The sequence below is a fragment of the Protopterus annectens genome, chromosome 1.part1 (assembly GCF_019279795.1).
Source record: "Protopterus annectens isolate FY-2018-M chromosome 1.part1, PAN1.0, whole genome shotgun sequence".
Taxonomy (NCBI): Eukaryota; Metazoa; Chordata; order Ceratodontiformes; family Protopteridae; genus Protopterus; species Protopterus annectens.
Genome location: NC_056726.1, coordinates 1,372,212,434 through 1,372,235,625, shown reverse-complemented (window position 1 = coordinate 1,372,235,625; position 23,192 = coordinate 1,372,212,434). Strand labels below are relative to the sequence as shown.

Genomic DNA, 23,192 nt, shown 5'->3' with positions numbered 1-23,192 from the left:
AATACAGATGAACCGAAACTGCATGGGAGCAAGAGGAAATGTTTCTACAAATCAGAAGAAGGACTTCCTGAAAACAACTGAGGAATAGTTGTCCAAAGAATGAGTGTTAGCAACACAGTTAGCCATATTACAGATAGTGTTACCTGTCAGGAGAGAGAGACATCAATATCTTTTGTAAGAGGATGAAGTGATGTCTGTCACAAAATAACTATACTACACTTTTAGCACTCAGTGTGAAGCATTGACTAACACAAGTTTTGGACCCATACCTGCAGAAGAATTTCAGGGTTTGATGGGAGTTTTACAATTGCACCTAGTTTATCATAGTCCCTTGACATCTGCCTTCACTTTGGAGAACTTGTTGCTGAAGAGCTTGAGGCCCAGAACACATCCCTAAGTAATCCTACTGGTGACAATCTTCTGGTTAGTGTATTACTTCTGTAGTTGAAACAGCTGAATATCTAGGTGATTACATATGGGTTTATGTTAAGGTGCGAGAGCTGATCTATGATACAAGTCTGCAGGATGGAGTTGAAGGCCTTGATGATGTCAAGATAAGTAACATGGACTAACAGGCCCTCATTCAAAGCTTCAGTGACCTGTCCAAATAAACTGAGTAGGTTTAACAGGCACAACCTGAACTTTGTAAACTCAAACTGGTTAATACCTAGGTTTGTAGGTCACATATGTCATTGTTTACCACCTTTGCAATGATGTTCTTTCTAGCTTTACAGATGGTGCATGTGAGGCTAACATAACTGTAGTTTATAGGGCCTGTTATGGGTTTGTCTTTGTGTAATCATACCATTATGACTGTTTTCTACAGTTCAGGGATATAACTTGTGTACAGAATTAAACTGAAAAGGTTTTAGAAAAGGGTTTGGCTAAGTGGTGCTTTATTACTTAGCAGCAGACATCCAGGGATATTATTAAGTAGCACAGAGCTAGTAATTTGGCTTTGGGTAGTGCAGTTATAACAAGGGCCAAGGTAATTTTGGGAGGGATCTCAGGGAAGTTAGTGAGGCACAATACCTTGCTGGGTTGGTGCATGAAATCTGTTCTGAATTTATGTGGGATAACATTAGAAATAACTTCAGGATCAGAATTTGAGGCTTTGTTGCAAATAAGTTGGGCGCAGTAATGGGAATCATTTCTAAGTTTACTAATGTTACTGAAGAATCTTTAGGAGCCTTATACTGATGATGAGTTCACACTTGGCCTTGCACTTCTTGACAATATGCTTGAGGGTTTTACTTATTAGTTTATAGGCCTCTAAATGGTTTCTGTAGCAATTTATGAGTAGAGTTCTTCGTGGATAAGTTTCCACACCATTGTTGAGGTACTTTTAATAATTTTTTTGAGTGCTGGTTAATTTTTTACATACTTTAGTTGCATTGTGAGGTTTATATTTGGATTCAATAGTTTTATAGGCCATGTTTTAATTAATCTATACTTTGTTTAGATAATCATGTCTGTTTTGCCAGTAATGCCATTTTATGAATGGTTGTTTGAGACTGATGTTTAATCTTATGATTTCTATTATATTTACTTTAAGTTTTAAATCCTGTCCATTTTTCTGTACAATATCTGTACTTATACAGCAGTGTCATATGCACAGAGAGAAACGTCATAAAATACCAGGATTAGCAGGCAAAAATGAGGGCAATATGGAAGAAAGATACTCAGACATTTCCAGTAGTTGTAGGAGCAATGAGTGCTATAAAAAATAATTTACAATCATATTTAGATATGTTAACAATACATGTAACTCCATACGAATTGCAGATGGAGTCATTACTGGCACATTGCAGGTGCTGCGAAGAGCACTTCTGGCTAACATCAAAGATTGAAACAATTCTAATTTCATGAACTTTAATAGTAGTTTGACTTAGGAATGGGGCCCATTCCCATCATGGTATTACAAACCTAAAGGACTTGGAAAAATTAAAAATGCAGGTTTTTAACTATGATATGTGTTTTTTAAATGTACATTTATTGATGTCTTAATTTATTGTAGTGTCACCTATAATTGGCACTGCTGTTGTGACCAGTAAGTATAATAAATAAAATATAAATTAAAAAGTATAGAGAAATGAACAATTAATGCTATTACCAACATAACAACTATAAACACTAGAAGGCGATCAGCATTTTGTAGAGATAAGCAGTGATGTTCAGGTGAATAAGAAATATAAATTTGGCTTGGCTCATCAATGTTATTATGGACCACATGTCTAGCAACTACTTAGGTACTTATGCACTTATGAAACACGATATTTCATTTTTTATTTTATTTGTACTTGCTAACCAGGGTAGAGCATTGATCTCCATGGACCTTTTTCAGATTCAGCCAAGGAGCACTGGACGCAACTCATTAACCGTTCCATGATCCTTTGCACCGACTGCCATACTAATTTGGTGAAATTGACTAATGTAAGTCAGCTTAAATGCAATGCAAAGAAGTTCACAGTAGTAGCACAGATTTAGGAAGAAAACAGAAAGATAAGAAAAATGTCACATTTCCAGAAAGTGCAGTTTTGTACCTACCTAAATTTAGATGTTCGAGTGTACACCCTGCTGCAGTCATCACACTTGGGATATCTGTCGTCAGGCGGTCCCGCAGTCGGCCTGAATTCCAAAGTCTTGGTCTGGCACCGGTTGCTGTCGCTTCTTCCCTGACATCAGTGTGCCAGGGGTATATATGATGCATCCAACGCCATTTTCTTCAGTTTTTCTTGCCCCAGATGTCAGGTGCCCCCAAAAAGGTGGTCAGTAATTAGTACCAATCTAAAAAGTTTAGCACAAACACAACATCCCTCCAGCTATAAGCAAATACATCACAAAGGTAGTATCAGGTTTCAAGGTACTGTAAAGTTTTAGTTAGTTAGGTCAGAGGGGATGGAGGGAGGGTAACCTGGACTGCAGCAGGGTGTACACTCGAACATCGACATTTATGGTAGTTACAAAACTGTACTATGTTCATCGTGTTACCCTGCTGCAGTCATCACACTTGGGTAGAATCCCAAAGCTAAGGATGGGAGGTGGAGTCAAACAGGGTTAGAGGAGGCTAGAAGGCCCTGCAGAACTGCAGTGGCGAAGCCAGCTCTAGTCTTAGAGTAAAGTGGTAAGTGGTAGTGTTTGGTGAAGGTGTGTACTGAACTCCAAGTTGCAGCTTCCAAAATATCCTTGGTTGGCACCCCCCTGAGGAAGGCTGTAGATGTAGCTGCTGCCCTGGTAGAGTGGGGCCTTATGGTAGCAGGAACTGGTTTTCCATGATGGGTATAGCAAAAACGAATGCAGTGTCCTATCCATTTGGAAATTGTCTGTTTTGATATAGCCTTCCCTTGTGAAGCTGCAGCATAGGATACAAACAGCTGGTCAGATTTTCTGAAAACCTTAGTTTTATCCAAGTAATAACGTAGTTGCCTGTGAATGTCCAAGGAGTGCAGGAGTCTTTCTCCTTTGTTCTATGGATTTGGAAAGAAGGTGGGTAAGTGGATGGTTTGATTTACAGCCACACTGGATACCACCTTAGGCATGAAGGAGGGATTAGTTCATAGAGAAACTCTGTCTTGATGGAAAATGAGGAAAGGCTCTACTGCCATTAGTGCCTGAAGCTCTGAGACTCTTCTGGCTGAAGTAATTTCTAGCAGCAGGGCAGTCTTCCATGATATAAACTTTAGGTCAGCAGAGAAAGCTGGTTCAAAAGGAGGTAGCGTAAGTTTTTCCAGAACAAAGTTGAGGTCCCAGGTTGGTGTAGGTGCTCTCCTGGGGGGCCTAATGTTTTTGGCCCCTCTGAGAAACTGCCTTAGAAGCGGATGTGAAAATAAGGGAGGATCCGTGTTGTAGTGGGCTGAAATAGCTGAGGCGTGGATTTTAATAGATGAAAAAGAAAGTCCTTTGTGCAACATCTCAGTTAAATACTGTAGAATCTGAGGTATGTGAGGCTGAAGGGTATTTTGGCCTTTAGCTTGGTTCCAGGCACAAAACCTTTACCATTTGTCTGAGTAGGCCTTCCTGGTGCTGGGCCTCCTAGCTTCTAGAATAACATCCATAACTGCTCGAGGAAGAGGAGCTGGCTGGTTGCTTAGGTGATTTGCCATGCAGCCAAATTTAAGGTTTTGAGCTGGCTGTGTAGAATCTGATTGTCTTGCTGTGTGAGCAAATGAGCAATTTGTGGTAAAATCCAAGGTGGGCCCTGGGCCATATTCCTTAGTAGTGGGTACCAGTACTGGCGTGGCCAGTCTGGAGCTATGAGTATCATTCTGGGTCTCTCCTTCCTGACTTTCAGCAGTACCTTTGTGAGAAGGGGCAATGGAGGGAAGGCATATACTGTCAGGATTTCCAACTGAATGAGAGTGCGTCCACTTTCCAAGCTTGATGGTGAAGCATCCTTGTACAAAATTTTGTTAGCTGATAGTTTTGGGGGCTGGAAAACAGGTCTATGTCTGGATGGCCCCATTTTTGAGTTATCATTGCAAATACTTGTGGATCCAGTTTTCACTCATGGGGATTCATGATGTTTCTGCTGAGGTCATCTGCCAATGTGTTCTTTTTTCCTGGCAGGAATTGAGCTTGTAGCTGAACTTGGTAAGCCAGTGTTGTGTTCCACAAAGTCATTGCTTGCTTGCATAGAGGGTAGGAGTGTGTACCCCCTTGTCTGTTTATGTACCACATTACTGTGGTGTTGTCCGTCCTTATTGTAAGCTGTCCTGGATGCAAGAGGTTCTTGAAGGCTGTCAGGGCATTTTGTACAGCTAGCATTTCTTTTTGATTGATTTGCAGATTCTTTTGATCTGCAGTCCATATGCCTTGAACGCTCTGTCCTGCCATGTGTGCCCCCCCCAGGCATAGTCCGATGCATCTGTTGTCATAGTTTGCCTGGCTGGGGGCAAGGTGAAAGGCTGACCCTTGTTGAGGTGACATGCCTGTGACCACCATAGAAACTCTTGTTGAAGGCAGGGAATGAGAGATATCATTGTGTCCAAGCTGTGGCTGTGTTGAGACCATACGCATTTTAGGTACCACTGTAATTTCCTCATATGCAGCTTTGCAAATGGTATTAGTAGTATGGAAGATGCCATGAAGCCCAAGACCTGCAGAATTTTTCTTGTAGGGAGTTGGGTCTTTGTTGCCATTGTTTTGAAATATTGAGTGAGTTGTAGTTGTTTGTCTGGCATCAGATAGGCCTTCTGGGCCGTTGTATTCAAGCTGGCACCTAGGAATGTCATATTTTGTGAGGGTACTAGTTTTGATTTCTTTTCGTTTACTGTGTACCCTAGGCAACTTAGAAGATGTTTTACAAAAGCCAGATGTTGTAAGAGGATGTCCTTGCTTTCTGCTTGGATGAGGCAGTCGTCCAGGCATGGGTATATTTTAATTCCTCTTTGTCTGCAGTATGCAATTACTGGTGCCAGGCATTTTGTGAAAACCCTGGGCGCAGTGGATAAGCCAAAGGGCAGTGCAGAGAATTGGTAATGGGTTGAACCTGTAATGAAACGGAGGGATCTTCTGCAATTTTGTCTGATAGGGACATGCAGGTATGCCTCCTTGAGGTCCAACGTTACTAGCCATGCCTTCTTGCCCAACATGGGAAGAAGCTGCTGTAGTGTTAGCATCTTGAATTTGGGTACTTGTAAGAAAGTAAACCAAATCCAAAGATGAGTGGTAGAGTGAAGCAGATCGAATAAATAAAGTTAGTCCACAAATAATTCAACGATTTAATCCACAGTATTGTAAGACACAAGTACAATACACTGTAAGTTGCAGTTGATAAGCGCTTTCACCCAAGAATGAGCTTCATCAGATCATATCACTGCTACCCATGATTCCCTTATATATTATATAGCATCCTATCAAATGATTCAATCAAATAATCAATTAATTAAAACATGTAACAATTCATATAAACTTATGTAGTTTAAAAACACTAAAACCAATATATGACCCAGATACTTCGTATCATGTCCCATTTGATATTGTATCTAACTTGTATACCATAACAACAACTCTATATTGACTAAAGAATGTGTTATTTTGGAATGGCCAGAAAAAACATAGGATGTATAAAAACTTATAAAAATATATATATATGCATATGTATATTCAATTTATGACATTATAACATCATTATGCAAAACTTGCAACAACAACTTCATTATGTTGGAAAGCAAATATACCCAGATAAACTGTGAACATATACTATCTAAGCTTAACATTGACATTTCTCCTCTTCTTCAGGGCTGGCTTGATAGAGGCTCTCTCATTCAACCCTGAGCCTCTATCAGCTCTTAACCTCATAATCCACTTACTTTCTCTATCCTCAGTATGGTTTCTGATGTCTCCACCCCTAATATTGGGTTCTATTAGTTCTAAAGCCCTGAATAGAAACTGGTGCTCATTACCTAACTCAACCACATGTTTTGCCAATGCATTATGTGTGTTACCTTTCTTCATGTGGTATATATGTTCACGTATTCTGTCTTTAAACTGGTGGTTGGTCTTCCCAACATAAAATGCATTGCATACGTGGCACACTGCTAGGTATACAATATTCATGGTCATGCATGTGGCTGCTACCTGAGTCATAAACTGTGTATGTGAGTCTGGATGCATGAACACTGTATCACTATCTATATATATGCATTGATTACAATGTCCACATGCCTTAGTATGACTAGACCCTAACTGTCGTCCATCCTTCTTAGAATAGCATAATAACCTTTTAAGGTTCAATTTGTTCCTGAATAAGAAACGTGGTTCTTCCCCTACCACTTTCCTGATACCTTCATCTGTACATAGTATAGACCAATGTTTGCTAACTATGTATTTAAGCTCCATATAATCATTTGTATATGGTAATGAGAATTTAACCTCCTTTTTCATAACCTGTACTTTATCTTTTTCTTGGTCCATAATATGGGGCCGCTCTACCTTGCCTGAGTTCACTCATATCACCTAATTGATTATCAATCTCTTTGGTACTATAGCCTCTCTCTACCAATCTATCTTTTAAATCATTAATTCCTATCTCAAAGCCTGTGTCAGTAGCATTAAGTCTAGATACACGCATACCTTGTCCTCTAATGATGTTCTTAAATATGTGGTGTGGGTGCATACTATATCTTGACAATATTGTATTGTGATGGCAGGGTTTACGATATACTCCTGTATTCACTAAACCATTATCTAATTTTTCAATAAATAAATCCAAAAAATCTATCCTTTCTGTAGAATGGTTCATTGTAAACACCAAATAGTTAGTTAAGCCATTGATCATTGTAAGAAATTCCATCAATGTGCGTGCATCCCCTCTCCACAAAATAAAAACATCATCTACAAAGCGTCTGTAGAATATTACAGATTGTTTATATTCATCAGTTTGAAATAGAACTTCGTTCTCCCAATGGGCTAAAAACATGTTCGCATAGCTGTTTGCGCATGCACTCCATGGCAACCCCAGCTTGTTGTTGATATAGTAATCCATTAAACATGAAAACGTTGTTCCCCAACACCATATCCATAAACTGAGATATTAAATCTATCAAGACAGATGAATATATGCTATGTTTGGATAGATATTCTCTAATGTATATGATGCCTACATCATTAGGTAACACAGTAAATAATGATTGAATGTCAAACGTAACAAATATTAAATCATCAATATCCACTATCTTGTTCGTACAATCATATAATTCCAGCAAAAACTGCTTAGAATCTCTAAGTATGGTAGAATTATTATTTAACACAGGACGTAAATACTTCTCTATATATACAGAGATGTGTTCAGTGACCCATCCTTGTCCAGATACTACTGGTCTCATGGGTGGGTCACTGACACTCTTATGAATCTTGGGAAAACCTTGTATCAAGGGAACCAAAGGATTCATGATTCTAAAATAATCAAATAGTTCTTTGTCAATGGTTACGCCATTGAACATATCCAATAGAGTATTATTGACATGTGAGATAATATCATTTACCACATCGCTATTAATTTCTAAATAAAATTTATCACTCAGCAGGTTCAACATGGCTGTATGATAAAATGTGGTATCCATGATAACAACCTGTCCTCCCTTATCCGCTGGTCTTATCACTATTGTTTCATCTCTTCAAGAAAGTGTTTAGAATTGAAAGGTCCAGAATTGGTCTCCAAGCATTGTCCTTTCTGGGGACTAGAAAGAGTCTTGAGTAAAATCCTTGGCCTTGCTCCTGTGTAGGTACCAGTTGAATGGCTCTCATGTCCATGAGAGCCGTAATTTGTTTTTGTGCCTCTGCCCATTGATTTTGTGGCAGGTTTGGCATTCCTCTTTTCGTTGGCAAGGTGTGAAAATGGAATCTGTATCCTTGTGAAATAATGTATAGGACACATTTGTCCTTTGTGACGATGCGCCAGTTGTCTGAAAAAAGTGCTAATTTTCCTCCCAAGGGAGCTGCCAAGAGAGTTTTGCTTGGCTATATGAGGTTTAAGTCATTGTGTTTGCCTTCTAGTAGTTTGGGGCCTGTCTTCTCCTCTCTTCTGTGTTGCAGTGCCCCATTGTCGAGGTTTGTAGTGGGTTTGTGGTTGTCCTCTGCCTCTTGGGCGTCTGTATTTACCCCTCTGAGGTCTGTCAGTAGCTGGAAAGGACCAATGTTTTGTTGGCCAATTTTTGCTGAAGCGAGGGGGCTGAACCTGTAAGAAATCTTTGACCGTCTGCATAGATTTTGTCTTATCCTCCATTTTCTTTAAGACTTCTTCTGCTTTAACTCCAAATAGGACATCCTGCTGTAAGGGAGCATCTAGTAGCTTTGCTTTAACATGATCAGGCAAAGTTTGTTCCTTTAACCAAGCAAGCTTACGTATGACAGACCCAGTAACAGCTGCTCTACAGGAAGCTTCCAAGGAATCAAATCCACATTGTAAAGTATGTTTGCTCACCTGTTCAGCTGCATGCAACAGATCCTGCATTTCCTTCAATTCAGACTGTTGAGGGTGTGTGCTCATCTTTTGTCTTATTTGAGACATTAGAAATTGCTGGTATTTCAGCATGTGAAATTGACAATTTAGTGCCCTCATAGCGAGAGTGGCTAAGGTGTAAACCTTTTTCCCCCACCTGTCTAGTGCTCTGGAGTCCCTTTCAGAGGGTACAGGATTTTCTGCCATAGAAGCCTTAGCCCCTTTGGGACCCTGGGAGATAGTTTCTGGATCAGCAACAGGGCTTTTATAAAGGAATTTGTGGGAATCAGGCACTCTATAGTATCTGTCTGGTTTGGCTGGAGCAGGAGGCAGGGAATCTGGGTTCAAACTAGATTCTAAGTAAACATCATCCACAATGTCTAAAACTGGGGGGATGGCAAGAGGTCTGTGCTGGGGGAGTAAAAGAAACTCTCTGAGACTTTTCTTTGAGTCAGAGTAGTCCTGACCTTCTCAGTGAAAATGTTCCCTCATAGTGTGTATAGTTTCCCCAAAGGAGTAGTCTTCAGGGGGAGAAGCTGAGGGGATGGAATCCTCAGCATCAGAATCTTCATAAGGGGGAAAGGAGTAATCTTGTTCCTCAGAGGAGCCTGAGGAAATAGACACTTGATCAGAGGAGGCATAATCTTTCTCTTGTCTAGGCCTTTTGTCGGGTGGAGGTTGGGAACCCCTGATTAAAGAGATCAAATCTTCAGCCATTTTAAGCATCTGTTTCTTAGGCATGGAGCCTTGAAATGGAGACTGAAGTGCAGTCTTTTTTGGTTTAAGAGGAGTCTTAAGCTTAGGATACGTTTTTATGGTGAGCGTCGTCGGTCTGAAGACACCTTCAGAAACCGAAGGTGTTTCTGCAGCACCGGCTTCTCTTTCTGCAATGTCGTTGGTAGGGCCTAAAGAAAATGGCTGCGTCAGCCTAGAACTCTCCACCAAAGGATTCAAAGCGGTCTCGGGTTCCAATTCTGCGGTAGCCAGGGGCTGCGTAGGCGCCTCACTGAAAACCAGTGAACCAGAGACCGGCCCAGCTGAGGCCTCGGAGTGTGACTTGGGTCTAGGCTGCCTGTCCTTATCTTTGCGTTTTTTTGTGCACGCCAGTAGTCGGTTGCTCCGACGGCATGGTGTAATTAAATTTTCTACTGAAGTAGTGTCGTGCGAAATCAAAGCATCGTTTTATAGTTCGCTTATTGAACCTAACACAAAAGCGACAACCAGTGACGTCGTGGTCTGGGCATAGGCAAGGTATACAATAAGAATGAAAATCGTTATGAGGTATTTGCTTCCCACAAGAAATACAATTGTTAACTTTTTCTGACATCGGTCTGAGGCAAGAAAAGTTTCCCTAATGGGGTACTTAGCTTTATTGAAGACTTCAGCTCTGAAATTCGACTTCGAAAATCTCAGGAGTCGGCCGACCAGCACTTGCGAACTGCTTCTGCTTTGGGCATCGCGCGGCAAGAAAGACTGAAGAAAATGGCATTGGATGCATCATATATACCCCTGGTGCACTGACGTCAGGGAAGAAGCGACAGCAACCGACACCGGACCAAGACTTTGGAATTCAGGCCGACTGCGGGACCGCCTGACGACAGGATAACCCAAGTGTGATGACTGCAGCAGGGTAACACGATGAACATCTCAGCTATGCATTTGTAACAACTAAGTAACTAAAGATGAATGGCATAGTTCTGTTGGATATCTTGAAGGAGATAAAATTAATTTCAGAATGTAGTCAAGATTCCCTGGTGGTATGACATTTAAAAGAAAAGTGTGTCTGTAGTATAGAAGTATGTACTGTACTTCCATAAAAACAGCTGGTGACGATCATCCTCATATTCTGTGCGCAGTCTACAAGGTTGCTTGCATGCAAGTCAAATGGCCAAAACAAGCCAGAGGAGTTTGGTGGAAGAGGTGCCAGATCTAAGCCAGGTGACAGATGTGGTACTATATATAGCAAAGTAGTTTATATGAGCATTGAAAAATAGGGAGACAAGTGGTACAATGCAAATATTATATCATCATTAAAGTGCCAGTGAGGTCTCACTCAGCAATGTTAGGTAGGGAAAAATATTCACAAGAGTATGAGGACACTTTACTTCATGAATCAGTGTATTTTTGAAGGGATAATGCCTGAAACTGGTTGCACAGCTACACTTTCTACATGCATTACACTTTGATATTCTTTGCTGCTTTGTAACTTGAATAAGTAAAGTTCAACTAATGTTCTAACAGTTTTTCATGTTGTTGTGTGTCTTTAATCCAGACCATGACTGAAAACTGTTTCTGGAATAGTTTATTTATGTTATTAAGAAAACTACAAAACAATATTTGAAAAGTGACAAAGACAACACAAATGTGGTGTGAAAAATATTTTCTTTTTACATTAAGGGTTATAATTAAAAAGACTAACAAAATATAACAAAGCAAGATGGAGTGAAGGATTTCAAGACATCATAAAGATAAGTAACTGAAATAATTCAAGTTATAATGCAATGACAGCTTACCTATCAGATATGATAATGGACAATTTATACAAGCAAAGGGAAACTTTTTATTTTTTTTTTCTGTGTGAGTACAGTGCAACTAATTCACTTTTTCAGCAAACGTTGTTGTTCTTCTTTCGGCTTTTCCCAGTTAGGGGACACCACAGCAGAACTCTGGTCCGCTAATGATTGGCAGTAGATTTTTATGGTGCCGAGGTGCCAGCTTGACGCCCAACCTTCAACGAAGGCACGCCCATTCACGCATGTCTTTTGAATGCCACTCGACCACAGTGAGGACATGCAGACTCCACACAGAAGGCGCTCCAGCCGAGAATCGAATGGGAGAACATCTTGCTGTGAGGCGACAATGCTACCACTGCACCACCGTGGCTCTTTCAGCAAACATTGTAAGCTAGCAATATTCCACTTCCTGTATGAAACAAGGAAGCACTACATTCAGTAGCATCTACAAAGTCATATTCATGCCTTGAATGTCATCAATAGGCAGACTTTAACAAATAATATGTACCTTTGGAGTAGGCAGTAGAATGAATTAGACTGCCATATTCTGCAGTAATTATGGGAAAACATATTTAGATACTTTTTTATTGTTTGGGCTACAGCTTTCCTGTACTATCGGTATTTACAGTTGCATTAATTTAGATCTGTAAAAGTTAGAAAAGCAGATATTTTTAACTGTTCTGTGTATGCCTTTGCTTTGATCAAAATAAATGGAATGCTCATTTCCAAAGAAGTTCAAATATTTATGCAGAGACTTCTCTAAGCTGACAGGAAGACATCTGTCACATTATACAATTTATGCAAATAAATCTTTGTATTCCCATCTGTCTCACTTTTTGCATGCATACTTAATACACCAAGTTTTTTTATGACTAAGATAAAACAATGTCTAATATACTGGCAATAATAGCCATAGTGTACATTTTAGCTACCACAGTTAAATCAAAACACATAAGAGGCAGAATTTTTCAGTATGTTAATTTGAGCACACTTTGGTAAGTAGCTTCAATATGTTGCAAGAAGTGTGACTGCTGTACTTGGAAACGTGTCTACCTTTGCCAACAGATCCCCTATCTCCAGTAAAATATTACACATCACAGCCACAGTCTACAGAAAATGCACCACACCTTTTAAGAAGAGCTCAGAATTACAGCTTCCTAACTTTCAATTGACTCCTGGAATCTTGAGTGACAGATAATCGGTCAAATGAAGTTAAACGTCTTTCTTATTAACAAGGAAAAATAGCATCTATATAACATCGGCAACTAACTGTAACATAATTATAAACTCTTAGAATACAGCAAGGAGGCACCAGAGAACATTAGAATAATAGTTTAAGGAAGACTTTTGTGGCCAGGACCAGCGAGCTGTTTGTTAGACTATTGGTTGCAGTATTGGGCTTAGCAAGTCAGTGGTAGAGGTTCAAATTCCTTCAATCTATCTTTTTTTTTTTTATTTCAGAGCAGTGGACCTAATCAATAATATGAACAATGCACAAGGACTTGACTTTGAATTTAACTTCTGTTTGAACTTGCTTTCTGAACTTTTACTCAGACTTTGCACTCCATGCTGTTGCGTAGTGCATACATCTATGGATTTATTTATTTATTTAGTTAGTTATATAGTTGGTAGTGCAATTATTTATTGATATAGTTTGGAGGTGTGATGGCAGAGCAAGGTTCTCTGCTTATTTTAGTTAGTTTCAGATGTTTTATAGATGATATTTTTCCTTGTTTATAAAAAGGATGTTCAACTTCATTTCATTTGACCAAAGATTTGCCACTGGAGATTTCAGGACTTTATTGAAAGTTAGGAAGCCATGTCTCTTTGTTGAAAGTCATAGGCTATTTCATCTCAGATTTGAAAATTATCTGCATATAGAAGTGAACATTGTTGTCTGGCAAGATACAGAATGAGTGACATTTGCATGGCAGAATGCTAAGAAATATTTACACAACATCAGTAAAAGTAATACTAAAATCAAGGACATCAAAAACAATGGTAGCCAAGTTTTCCAGCATTGCTAGACAACAATAACTTCAAATTAGATAATGCTGTATAGCAAAATTGTTTACGAAAACACCGAGAAATAATGCAGATAAGGCATTAAAAGGCATTTACCTGTGTCCACTTCACCTTCATGTTTTGACAAACTTTAGAGGACCATGCAGTAAAATTAAAAGATAAATCAATAGGGGCTAACCAGAGCATAAAAGAACTCCTTTTTTAAATTTTTGTTTCTTAGGCAACAAGTAAAAGTGCTGACATATCTGAAAGAGATTTCGCACAACTGTGCATGCTGTCCTTATTAAAATGATAAACAATGACCATTTATTTGCATGTACTAGCTTGTATTATACCATGATCCCCCCAAAACGTGCACGCTGATTGGCCAGCGTGCCCGTTGTAAATCGAGTTATACTAATGGAAAAAGGTCCGGTCGCCCAGACTTTTTTCCATTAGTATAACTTCGTTTTAAACACTGTCGCTATGTTAAATGGGTTTAACATAGCAAGACAGTTTAATATAAGCAACGGAGATCTCCGTTGCTTATTTTAAGCTGTCTCGCCATGTTAAACCCATTTAACATAGCGACAGTGTTTAAAAGCAACGGAGAAAGCAAGATCTCCATTGCTTTTTAGTGTCTCGCTATGTTAAATGAGTTTAACATAGCGAGACAGTTTTAAAATAAGCAACGGACATCTCCGTTGCTTATTTTAAACTGTCTCGCCATGTTAAACTCATTTAACATAGCGAACACTAAAAAGCAACGGAGATCTTGCTTTCTCCATTGCTTTACCACAGCTCTGATGTACCGCAGGGCGCAGTACATCAGAACTGCCGCAGATGCCAGACATCTGCGGAAGGGCAGCAAACAGGCATTATACTATGCCATTATTTAAGAAAAGTAATAGTTTCTTTTCTTAAATAATGTCATGAATATAATAACCCACTTCTGGGTGTGGGTAATGCTAAATTTACCCACGGTTGGCTTTGTTTGGTCCCGAGGGCGACCACGCCAACCGTGGGTAAATTTAGCATTACCCACACCCAGGCGTGGGTTATTGATATAGTATATACTAATACTACAGATAATAGACTTGCAACTGGAGAATGCATATTACTGATCAGGCATGTGCTACCCAAAGACGCAATCCAGCTCACTTTTGGCATGACATTTAAGGAGCTTTTTTTTAACTACTAGGCCACTGCAAAGCATCAACTATCTAAGAAAACACAAATGCCAGCATATTTGAATATAGCTCAGTTCCTGTGTCAGAATGTCAGACCTGTAAGTTTAGACAGATGACGTAAAACATTTACCGTCTGAGGAAAAGCAAAACTTGTGTGCACAGTTTAAGGCCAAACATAAAGTGTGAATGTCACCCCAAATGTCTTAGATTACCAACTGTTCTAGTAATTTGCATGAAAGCTTTCACCTTGGCTATGGTGGGGATAGTGAAAGTGGCCTGGAACAGGTTAAACAAATGCAGATTACTTTAGATAGTGCACCGTTACTTACTCTCAGCAGTATTTTCAGGTGTAAACTGCATAAAGTGAAATGATCCAAGCTGGGGAACTTTAGAATGTATGACACCTGCAAGACATGGTGATTTGCCAATACTCAAAAATTAACAGTTACGTTAACTTTTTCTTATATACAGTGCCAATGATGAGACAGTGGACTGATTGCTGGTCACAGGCACCAATACATATGATGGGATGTGGTTTATCCCATTCATGTTTCCTATGATTATGCTACTCTTTTTTTTTTCCTCGTTTGTCCATTATTTGTTTCTGTAAGAATATAAGAAAGTGTGGGATGGGGTGTGCATGAATCTCCTAACACTTTTCATTCAGTTATCATCCTTTGATACATGGCAACTTACTAAAAAAACATTACCCAGACATAAACTGAGGAAGTCAAAATGCAGAAATTAACTGAACTTAAAAATGTTCATTTGAGAATATGCACCCATTTTGGTAGTTGTAACACACACCCACACACACACACACACACACACACACACACACACACACACACACACACACACACACACACACACACACACACACACACACACAGACAGCAACACCAAGTATACTACATAAGTTGTTGTGGTACCTGGAGGATAAGGAAATACTTTATTTAAAAAAAAATCCTTATCCCTTAACATTGTAGAATCTCAAATTTCATAAATTTAAAGAAAAAAATAAAGTAAATCAAAGAAGTCTGATGACCTGACAAATGGATGAAGCCTCATCAATCTTTTCAAAGACGACCTGACTTAATTCAATATGACCTGTTCCATCATAACTTAAGAATAGGATATCTATTACAATTTCCTCAGTTAATTGCAGTTTTCCCACTCTCAGTGATCAATCAGTGCTGTGGATTATATTTTTATTGGAATTACTTCTTTTCAGTACTGAGAAAATATTTTTCAAGTTTCTTGCATGCTGCAGGCTTATGTTACATTCTGTGCTCTCGAATGCCAAAATTAGATATAAAACCCTTCTGGGTTTTGCTCTTAATACAGACAGCAAACATGGTAACCCAGGCCTCATTATCTCTACCTTTGGCTTTCTGGGAAGCCTGATACAATTCATGAATAGTTTGTCAACGGCATGTCAAATAAATGTCACAGTCATTTACACTGGAAGAAAGTCAAAGTAGAGTTCATACTGGAGAACGTTCAGTACCTAGCAACTTTTAAAGTGATACAAACTGTCGGAAGAAATAGAACTAATTACTGTAAAACTGTACAGAAATGTATACATATTTCACTGTGAATACTTCACAAAGAAATGAAAATGTAATAATTTTTCAACTAACTTTTTTTACAAACTGCATAGTAACCTACATCTCAAAACATATCTAGAGATATATGTCCAACACAGTAATTGATTGGTTGTTAAAGAACACTGTCAGAATAGTTGTATTATATCTATTTAAAATAACTGAAATGATAATGATTTCACAATTGCTAAACGTCTTGGCTATGAAGAGTCATGAAATGTCTGATACTTACGGTGATTTGGAAATAATCACTGGGTATGACCACCTCTCCGTTTTTAAGCCATTTGACAGACGGGAATGGTTTTCCTGTGACTGCACATTCAAATTCAATATCCATGCTCTCATATGCATAAAGATTTGAAGGGTGGTTCAAAAACTTTGGTGGAACTGCAATTAAACAGGACACAAAAAAGAGTGTCACGGTTTTCAGTGCAAATTATTTACTTCACTGACTTCTACTTAAGGACAATAAAACATCATGTCACACACTGACATATATAAACAATAATTTATACATACTTGGCAAATACTTGCTGCTTTTAGTGATGCATTAAATTCCATTTTTTGCACATGTCTGTGAACTAAAAACTCTAACATGAACCGAGTTCTTCATAAAAATGTTAATAACTCTGGCTTCGAAGTGTCTGAATATAGGACATTGTATGGTACAACTTAACAGTACATCATTCACCATCCAAGCCATCCTGTACCATGTGACATAGTCAAGCCAGACATACATATCTTTACCTGAAACTTCAAATACATCAGTTTGAGACTGCAGAGGCTAAACTATCAGTTGTCTACAGCATCACCTTGAAATAAACAACACATTACACTCACTCAACAATAATGCTTTTCATTTCAAAGAAGGACACATTTCCCTTCTCTCCACCTGTCATCTGTCCAGATTTTCACAGAATGGCCAGGTTTTAGCCTCATAGTTTTGGTCTGTTTCTCTTAAAATTTGTTTTTCTGGCAAATAATTGAGGATGGAAGTCACTAAATATTGGCATACATTTGAGATTCAGACTTCATATCCTTCAAAAAATGTATGCTAATGCAAAACCCGTTATTCCAGTGACTTTTGAAGTTTATAAGAGCAATATAACAATCTTTCCCTATTTCAGGCCTTTGCCCCACTATTATTTTAGATTTTGCCTAGATTTCTTGCACTAAGAGATTGACAGGTAGTCCTCATTTGAGAAGCTGTGTTCACATTCCCCTTGTATTTATTACAATTCTGAGGCTACTGCTAGCAATGAAACATGAAATACAAGTTTCATGGCAAAACAACTATCTCCCTTTTTGCGAATGTATGCAACATTAGTGTTGTTATATTGTTATATAAATGCACAAATTCTAACTATTAATCTACAACAACTGGCACATTTATGATTCACAGCTGACAGTTACAAGAAACAAATAAACAGACACGCTCTTGATACTTTACACTGGTTCCAAGTCATTGCGTTACAAGTTGCAGAGGAACCAATTCACCAAGTACAAATGGTTGGGAAATCAACCTGATAAAAATCTTCAATGTAATCATTTTTTTAAGGGGCAAGCCTCCTGTACCTCTTTTGTGGGGGGGCATGCTATCCATACTGCCAAAGCTTATATATACTAACTCCATGATCGTACAAACATTAAGAATGGAGAAATCAACCAAAATAAAGTGATCACTATTACTGCAGTTTTAACAATTAGAAACTACAACAGCAGTGATTTTATATCAAAAACAGTGATTAGAGAGTTAACATCATTAAGCTCTGCCCAGCAAGTCAGTTTCTCATCTGATTTTAAGTCAAGGAGCAGCAGAAAAGGCTGCTGTGCTTTGCATGACTCTGACCTGGGCACATTATTATATTTTGTATATGCATGCCTTATTTGTTGACTCCTCAGTCTCAAAGACTCATAAGTATTCAAGGTTTTTTAAATTAGACGTGAGTCCTGATTATGTAACCTTTTCAACGATGGTTGATGTTTAACACTGGCAATGCAAAATGGTTATACAGAGCTAGTATTCAGAGGTTCATTACTGAAGGATGCCTAAAGAGAAATGAACAGTGGAGTGCACATGTATGTGTACAACACAATTACAAGCCTATGAGAGACAAAATTATGTCATGTCCACAACTGACCCTTCGGAGAGAGCAGCTAGCCTGGATTTAGAATAGATACGTAAGTCAGTATACCTGTGGGGAATGTCAACTAATTTCAGCTTTGCACAGAACGTATCTAAAAGCATTAGCTGTAAAGACATAAGGTAGGGTATGGCTGGCATCCTATTTTATAGTATAAATACCCTTAAACTGTGTTATTTTTAAATGTGTTTTATAAAGATTTTTTTTCATAACAGGTTTATACCACTGCATCTTACAACTATAAACATAATTATTCAGCACGTTAATATACATTGTTCCCTTAAACCACCTCACACCCTACACACAATCTCACAACCTTATCTTTGGCAGGCATAGCAGCACCTGTCATTTTCAACCACCTTTACGCCATTATGGTTAAAAAAAAATTGGTCCACATTCTATTAACTTTACTAAACAACCACCTAAATTTTACTACTTCTAACTAATTTTGTAACATCTCCCAGGTTCCTTGTATAAATACCAACTTTATCCATCTGTCCTGCTTCTAAGCTTCAACAATTAATATTTTATCTCAAAAGAACAAATACTGAAGTCAGACCAGTGCACCAGTGTTGGCCTGCCCCAAATTACCCTAAGCTCTACATACATACAGCTCCCAATGATGCCTTTAACTTTCATCATCTGACTTTGTTCCATTCTTTCACTGTTTTGCTCCAAAGGTTTTAAACGTCTCCATTCCTCAGTCATATATTCATATTATTTGCACCCTCCCTTTTACATCTTTAATCACTACTCTCCATTAATCCTTCACTTTTGAGTTTGACTGGGGTGCTGACTCCTGAAATGCCAAAAAAAGACTGAAAATGCTGGAGAGAACAAATATTGTAAACTGCCTTACTCTTTTACACTTGTTTTCTTGCCCACTGTCACCCAAAGCTGTAGCAGTAGCACTGGCCCTACACATGGTATCTGTAGAATCATACATACTCTTTAAAGTATGTTGAGATACGTGTAAGAGACTGGAAATAACAGGATTTAGATGGGAGCTGCCTTTTGTATGAAGTCTGGCAGAGTACCCCTTCAAGCTGTCTACACAACTAAGGACAAACTTCCACATATATGATTATTAGTAAGCTAAAGTTGCTAAAGTGGTAGAAGAGAATATTATCCTACTAAATCTGTCCAATACCTTAACCTATCTTCTCTATCCATAGGAGAGTTGTTGGTATTGACTAAAATTTTGTTTCTAGCTGGCGAAGAGACTGAACTGGCTGCCAGATCTGATATTAGATGATCAAACATGAATTTATTAATGTCCACCTGAAATATATTATAATATCTCCTCCATTCAGGGGAAACTTCCACTAGCTCTTATTAAGATACATCATTCAACCTGGGAATAGTTTCAGAAAAGTAAAACACCTCTAAAGGGGTTGGAGACAATAAACTTTCCTCAGTATCAGAGTACTTGGCTTGGGGATCTCCAGGAGAAGCAGCCGTGTCTTTATCAATATGAGAATCCTCTGACAAACATTGCTCAGGAACTTCTTTATTGAAATTACACTCTGGTAAATATGTCTGAGTTCCAGGATAAACAGTCTGCAATAATCTCCTGTGTAAGATAAGGAAATTATATTTATGAAGCAACACCATATCATTTAATGAGCAATGCATAACTTTTTGTTTCTTTTGTAGGGACCTCCCTGGTAGCATGACTAGGGGACGGCACTTTTCTCCTGGAAAGAGGTCTCTTTATCCAGCCACCCCAAGAAGAGCCTCCCAGAGTATAACCTAGACACAAAAAAGAAGGTTATCCCTTGCATGGATCAGAAACTGGAACAGCTGCACAGGACATGTCTGACCCCCCAATTCATGGTGGCTGAACAGGCTGCACCAGAAGGACCTGAAGCATTAAGTAAGTGGTCTGAGGAAAAACAGTCCAGTCAACCACTGCAGAATAATCTACCAATGGATGAGGTACTGTTTGAGCCATTAACGGTGGCAAAGGTACTTTATTGTGTTGCTTTTTCTTTTTACGTGTGATGGGAAAAGAGCAAGCTGGACTGGAGTTAAGCATCTATTCTACACTGTCACCAAGTGGGAAGCCTGATTGCTGCTAAAAGCTACTGGAAGAGCCAATTGAAAAATAAATTGTCAAACAAACACACAAGCACACTTCCCAACATAATCCCCTTTCAAAAGTAAAAGTATAAGCAGTACACAGAAATCCCTGTCAGAACTCAAAGTTCTTTTTCTGAAGTACACTGACAGACAGAACTGAAGATAAGTTGTCATGAAGTGTACATAAGCATTCGACACAGAAAAAAAATCCTGCCCTGTAAAACATTTCCGGATGCCTAAAATTTACAAACATACACATAAATATTCTCAGAAGCAACATTGTTTTTCAAAAAATTAGTCTCCAATACTCAGAAAGAAGCTATGTTCTAAAAAATAGCGGTTTCTGACAGGAAACTTCTGATATTATAAAAATACATGTTTTCTTAAAGGAAAAATATTACTTTTAGTCAGCAAATAAAATGCATAATGTTTTCTTAAGAGGGCAATCATTTCTATTTGGAATGGTTCCCCTAAAAGAAGTTATAGGCACAAAATCTGATGCTGATTGCTGCTTCTGTGAAGCCTCCAAGCTGTTTTTTCTTGAGGCAGCAAAAAAGTGTTGAAGTTGTCTACGCTTTGACTGCTGATTCCCTTCCTAGGAGCTAGCCAATCAGCAGAAAATGCAGGTGTGGGAGGAAGCAAGAGCTTTATAAGCTGGCCAGCTGTTGTTTCCTGGAGAGGATATCACCCAAATTCTCAAAGACATACCTCTCAATCTCTTAGAGCAAGAATTCTGGGCAAAGCCATAAATAATGGGGGGACAAAGGCTCAAAAATAGGGACAATGTTTAAACACTCCTCTTGTAAAATTTAGAAATTTGATAGAACAACAGGTTTTGCATTAGCATGAATTTCCTGAGGGGTATGAAGCCTGAAACTGATGTCTGTCAATATTTCCTGACTTTTATCCTCAATGATTTGCCAAAGATTGGCCAAAAAAACAAAATTTTATGAGGAACAGAACAAAAATATAAGGGAAATATCTGGACATTCTGTAAAAATCTCGACAGTTGATGTATGACTGCAGCAGTGAGAATGATGAACATCTTATGAAAGTTTTTTGGTGTCAGTGATCACAATGACCTACTGTACTTTTTCAGATTCCCTAGATTCATACTTTTACAGTACATGAATATTATCTGTGAAATTAGGTTAATCTTGTTCTATCTGGCATATCCCCTGCCTTTTATTAACAGTTAAAAATAAAAAAGAAATAGGCCTAGAGTAAATGTTGATGACACTATTAAACAGTGATGTAAAATGGATGTATGACTTGCCCGACGGTTTTTACCTTTTTAAAAGAAAAAAGAATAAATGTTTGACCCTTCTTGTATAGTTAACTCTAATTCTAGCATGCATTATAAATCTAATGGAAATCAGAAGAAATATCTTACTTAAAGGTTTTGCAAGAAGCTGTAGTGAATGTGCAAATTAATTAAGCCAAGGGACATCAACAAAAGTAATTTATATGCTTAATAATACCCACTCCTGACGTCTAACTTTCACAGTTTACAACAAATATACTTCAGTACAGTTACTTTGTGTTTACATGCTTATTTGTTTGCATCACCAAGTCTTGTACTCCATAAACAAGTGTAAATGTCTTAAGCCCCTACTGTTAAGTCAGAGTTAACAACAGTAATTTGATTGTGCTACATGACCTCTCCCCTTTAGTGGTAGGAATTATCCTTTTACCGTGACATCTTACAGTTCATGCATTTGAATATTATGAGCACATTAACAGATGAAGCCACGATGATACATTAACTGCACTCTTGAGGTTATCTCAGTGCTTGCTCCTGCATTGATCATGCTTTCTCATTGACATTTTTCTTTCCTCAGTGTAGCTGCATGCAGCAAACATGACCAAAAATGACTTGCACCAGCTGCTATACATATCTTCTGACCGACTATCAACTTTTGGTTTGTTTAGTATTTGTGTTGGCAGTTGCATTTTGAGTCGGATTGACTCTCTACTGTCATAACACAGCCTTCAAACTAAATCAGTCCACTTGTACACTTGGCATTCTTCAATATTCATCCCTAGGGAGAGAGCAGATCAAGTGATACATTGAAATCTGCTACTCCTCATGATTAGACATCTGGACCTGTGGCATACTCCCAACAGGCTGATAGCTGCAATTCTCTGCCAGAAAGCTGATAGACTCCAACCAGATCTTTTTAACAGCTGTATTCATGTAGCAATTCCTAGAGTAATTTAATGCTCCTTAACTGCAGCAGTAGTACCAGACATCAAATAATAAGGTGACTCATCGTTTTCCCTCATCTCCTTGTAGCAATGCATATATCACATCAATGCTGAACTAGTAATGATGCAGCTTGACTGTCTCATCATTCTGTTACAATTCTTACTCTGTGAGTTGCTTGACATATTATCAAGATCCATTTATGCTGGCATACATAACTGTAGGAAGAGCTTTTGACAAGTGACAATGCAGACGGCAGCCAGAAAGTGCTAGCTAAGCAGAAGCTTGAGCATCATTCTGAGTCATGGCAATCTATTGTAGAACTCAGCGATGATTGTCAATAATCAAAATGTCGCATGTTGACAGTTGCCATAATTGATTTGCTGCAAGACCAGCCAAAGGAAGCCTGGGTCTTTTTTTTTTTTTTTTTGTCTGTGCTGTGACTATACTAATCTCATTTTGCACCGTAAAAAGCTGCAAGCTTTATACAGTTCTCATTAGTTCG

General features: G+C 38.5%; 1 protein-coding gene across 1 annotated transcript in view; it reads right to left on the bottom strand.

The window, feature by feature from the left end:
* The window catches only part of DCC (DCC netrin 1 receptor), a 2,283,601-nt gene that overhangs the window by 1,403,774 nt on the left and 856,635 nt on the right, over positions 1–23,192 (bottom strand). Inside the window, exon 6 of the mRNA XM_044089014.1 lies at positions 16,488–16,642. Coding sequence (XP_043944949.1) covers positions 16,488–16,642 — 155 coding nt within the window. The remainder of the gene's footprint in view (positions 1–16,487; positions 16,643–23,192) is intronic.